The 3,678-nt window shown below is 47.1% G+C and overlaps 1 protein-coding gene across 1 annotated transcript in view; it reads left to right on the top strand.

Annotated features, from left to right (window-relative positions):
• The window catches only part of adpgk2 (ADP-dependent glucokinase 2), a 30,407-nt gene extending 26,729 nt beyond the window's left edge, over positions 1-3,678 (top strand). The window contains exons 8-9 of the mRNA XM_063193265.1: positions 2,066-2,164; positions 3,045-3,678. Of these exons, the coding sequence (XP_063049335.1) occupies positions 2,066-2,164; positions 3,045-3,266 (321 nt within the window). The 3' untranslated portion in view covers positions 3,267-3,678. The remainder of the gene's footprint in view (positions 1-2,065; positions 2,165-3,044) is intronic.

Here is a 3,678-nt window from a genome sequence, read left to right as displayed (position 1 = left end):
ACACACACACACACACACACACACACACACACACACACACACACACACACACACACACACACGCAGCTTACAGAGAGCGGACGAGGAAGAGCCTTGACCAGAATACACGTACACACACTCACATTCCAGGTGAAGAAAACACACACACACACACACACACACACACACACACACACACACACACACACACACACACACACACACACACACACACACACACACCGAGACCGGACGAGGACCGAGACACACACCTCGTCCAGACTGCACGTACACACACTCGCATTCCAGGTGAATATCACACACACACACACACAATATATTTATTAGACACAACGTTTCGACCCGTCTGGTCTTCGTCAGGTGTAGGTGTGAGTTTCTTTTAAAGACTTTCGAACAAGGAAGGGGCGGGCGCAATGCACCGTTGAATGACACCTCCTCCAAGACAGGTCATGACACACATACGTACACACACACACACACACACACACACACACACACACACACACACACACACACACATTTTTTATAGGCTGATGATCGCGCTTGTCGGTGCACATTGGAAGAACACCATGTCATGACGTGTTCGCGTGTGTGTGTGTGTGGGGGGGGTTGTTCTTGCGTGACGGTATGTGTTGGACGAACACTATGTCTTGATTTATGACTGCATTATTTATTGTTATTTTATGGTTGCTAGGCGATGATTGTACGAGACGCTGGAAGAACACTGGGTCCCCGCGGGGCATTAAAAAGCATTAAATACAGAACTTGCGATTTAAGGTTTTAAAAGTCATTACATTTCGAGGTGTGGCATTAATTTTCAAAAGGATCGCATTAAATTTCATCCGGACACAATATAGTAGCCTAAAATATAGTTACCCACAGTTAAATTACGTAAAAACATTTTTTCCATCACTAAGACAGATGGCAACAAGCGCTCCGAGTCGGAACATGCCTGGGGTAGGAAACAAGGCTCTCGACAGTAAATGAGGATATGCCAGGATGTCCAAATCGGTAACCGCGTGGCGTGTGCATCGGTATCTTATATTTTAGTCGCATGTCAGCGGTGAAATGCTTATGGTATTATTCACATGAAGCTGCTGCTGCGTCTTGCTCTGGCCGCTCCGAAGAAGGACTTGTGGCTAAACTGAAAGTAGAACGCCTCTTGCTAGATGCCACCGTCTGTATTAGCCCAGAGCCGTTCCCTTTAACCAGGTGTTATAGCCTCTAGTCATAGTAGGCTAATGTGCACTCAACTATTTATCCATTATGAATGCTCAATTGTTGCCCATTTTAATTTTTTATAATTGAAGGTATTTGATGAAATGTCATCAAACTTTCAAACATGCACAATTTTGAAATGGTTTCAGTTTTGAAGGAATTTAAAAGAAATGGCTTTTTTGTTGTGTTTGCATCTCTTTGGTTAAATTAAGCACAACAATAAAGACTATTGGAGCTTGGGCCCTCCTGGGCAGCAGCCAGATCAACTGTAATTTTAACACAGCTGCAGGTTACTTTGATTTTAAATAATAATACATTATTCTATGGGAGGGGCAGATTCTGCACAGTCATGAAAACTCCCACATCATACAGAAACCTCTTTAACAAGTCATAGCAAATGTCTGCCACAGAAAGCGACAAGGGAGCTGGCAGTGAGAATGAAATAACAGTGAATGCATGGTCAGTTTTATTTCATATTCTTATTAAAGCATGTACGAGGCTGAGGGAGAAACATTACATGTTACAAACATGTATGATGTGTGTGTGTGTGCGCGCGTGCGTGCGTGCGTGCGTGCGTGGGTGTGTGTGTGTGTGTGTGCGTGTGTGCGGGCGATGATCGTGCGTGACGGTACGAGGTGGAAGAACACCATGTCATGATGTGTGTGTGTGTGTGTGTGTGTGTGTGTGTTTCTAGGCGATGATCGTGCGTGACGGTACGAGGTGGAAGAACACCATGTCATGATGTGTGTGTGTGTGTGTGTGTGTGTGTGTGTGTGTGTGTGTGTGTGTGTGTGTGTGTGTGTGTGTGTGTGTGTGTGTGTGTGTGTGTGTGTGTGTGTGTTTCTAGGCGATGATCGTTCGTGACGGTACGAGGTGGAAGAACACCATGTCTGCCACGGCGAAGGCCTCCCTCACAGCGCACCGGCACGTGTGTGGATCCGCAGAGGTAAAGTAGACTAATGTCATATAATATAATATAATATAATATAATATAATATAATATAATATAATATAATATAATGTAATGGGGTGTGTGTGTGGCTCTGGCTCTGGCTCTGCCTAGCTACAGTATACTAATCAGGGCTTGACGTACATACAGACAAAAGAGCAATAGACCAGGGGTTCCCAACCTTTTCCAACTTGGGGCCCACTCTAAATTGTCACAAATGTTCGGGGCCCACCTCTGACCCGATTACGAATAAAACTCACATAAATCAGCAGCAACACACACCAACATGTGCCCCGGCCCATAGGTTGAAAATCACTGCAATAGACAATTGACTTTTTTGCTCACCGACCTCCAGAGTTTTGTTGTCAGATTGTTCTTTAGTGTGTGCGTGTGCGTGTGTGTGCGCGTGTGCGTGTGTGTCTCTACATCCCAGGTGGACACCAGCAAAGCGCGCCTCATCATGGACGACTCGTTCTCATATAATATGATATTGTGTGCGTGCGTGCGTGCGTGCGTGCGTGCGTGCGTGCGTGCGTGCGTGTGTGTGTGTGTGTGTGAGTGATTGACAGGTGGACACCAGTAAATCCCGCCACATCATGGACGACTCATATAATATAATATAATATAATATAATATAATATAATATAATATAATATAATATAATGTGTGTGTGTCTCCATCTCCATCCCAGGTGGACACCAGCAAAGCGCGCCTCATCATGGACGACTCGTTCTCATATAATATGATATTGTGTGTGTGTGTGTGTGTGTGTGTGTGTGTGTGTGTGTGTGTGTGTGTGTGTGTGTGTGTGTGTGTGTGTGTGTGTGTGTGTGTGTGTGTGTGTGTGTGTGTGTGTGTGTGTGTGTGTGATTGCCAGGTGGACACCAGTAAGGCCCGCCTCATCATGGACGACTCGTTCTCGGTGAGTCGTCGCGAGGGCAGCGAGCGCATCCCGCTGGAGGAGACGCGACCCGTATCCTGCTGGAGGGAGCGCGACTACCAGATCTGTGTGGCGCCCGTACTCGTCTGCACCGAGGTCTTCCAGACCGCCGGGGGCGGGGACAACATCTCCGCAGCCGGACTCGTGCTGCAGATATGAGGACTTTGATTGGCTGGGATAGTGGGGGGAGAGTTGCCATTGGTTGACATCGTCGTTTTAGTTTCAGATATGAGGACTTTGATTGGCTGGCTGACTGGGATAGTGGGGGAGAGATGCCATTGGTTCTTCCAGACGGCCGGGGGAGGGGACAACATTTCCGCAGCCGGCTCGTGCTGCAGATATGAGGACTTTGATTGGCTGGCTGGGATATTGGGGGGGAGAGATGCCATTGGTTGACATCGTCGTACCTGCTGTGGAGCTCATTGGTTAGATTGAAGATGGAAAGACATTTTGATTGGCTGGCAGGTTTGAGCAGCAGTTGAATCATGAGGACAGCAACCTGAAAACAACTGTCTCTCTCTCCTCTCTCTCTCTCTCTGTCTGTCTGTCTCTCTCTCTCTCTCCCTGTCTG

Source organism: Engraulis encrasicolus, unplaced genomic scaffold (assembly GCF_034702125.1).
Source record: "Engraulis encrasicolus isolate BLACKSEA-1 unplaced genomic scaffold, IST_EnEncr_1.0 scaffold_33_np1212, whole genome shotgun sequence".
In the NCBI taxonomy this organism is placed as follows: domain Eukaryota; kingdom Metazoa; phylum Chordata; class Actinopteri; order Clupeiformes; family Engraulidae; genus Engraulis; species Engraulis encrasicolus.
The sequence above is the reverse complement of the archived record's forward strand: the minus strand, read 5'-3'. Positions and strand labels throughout refer to the sequence as shown.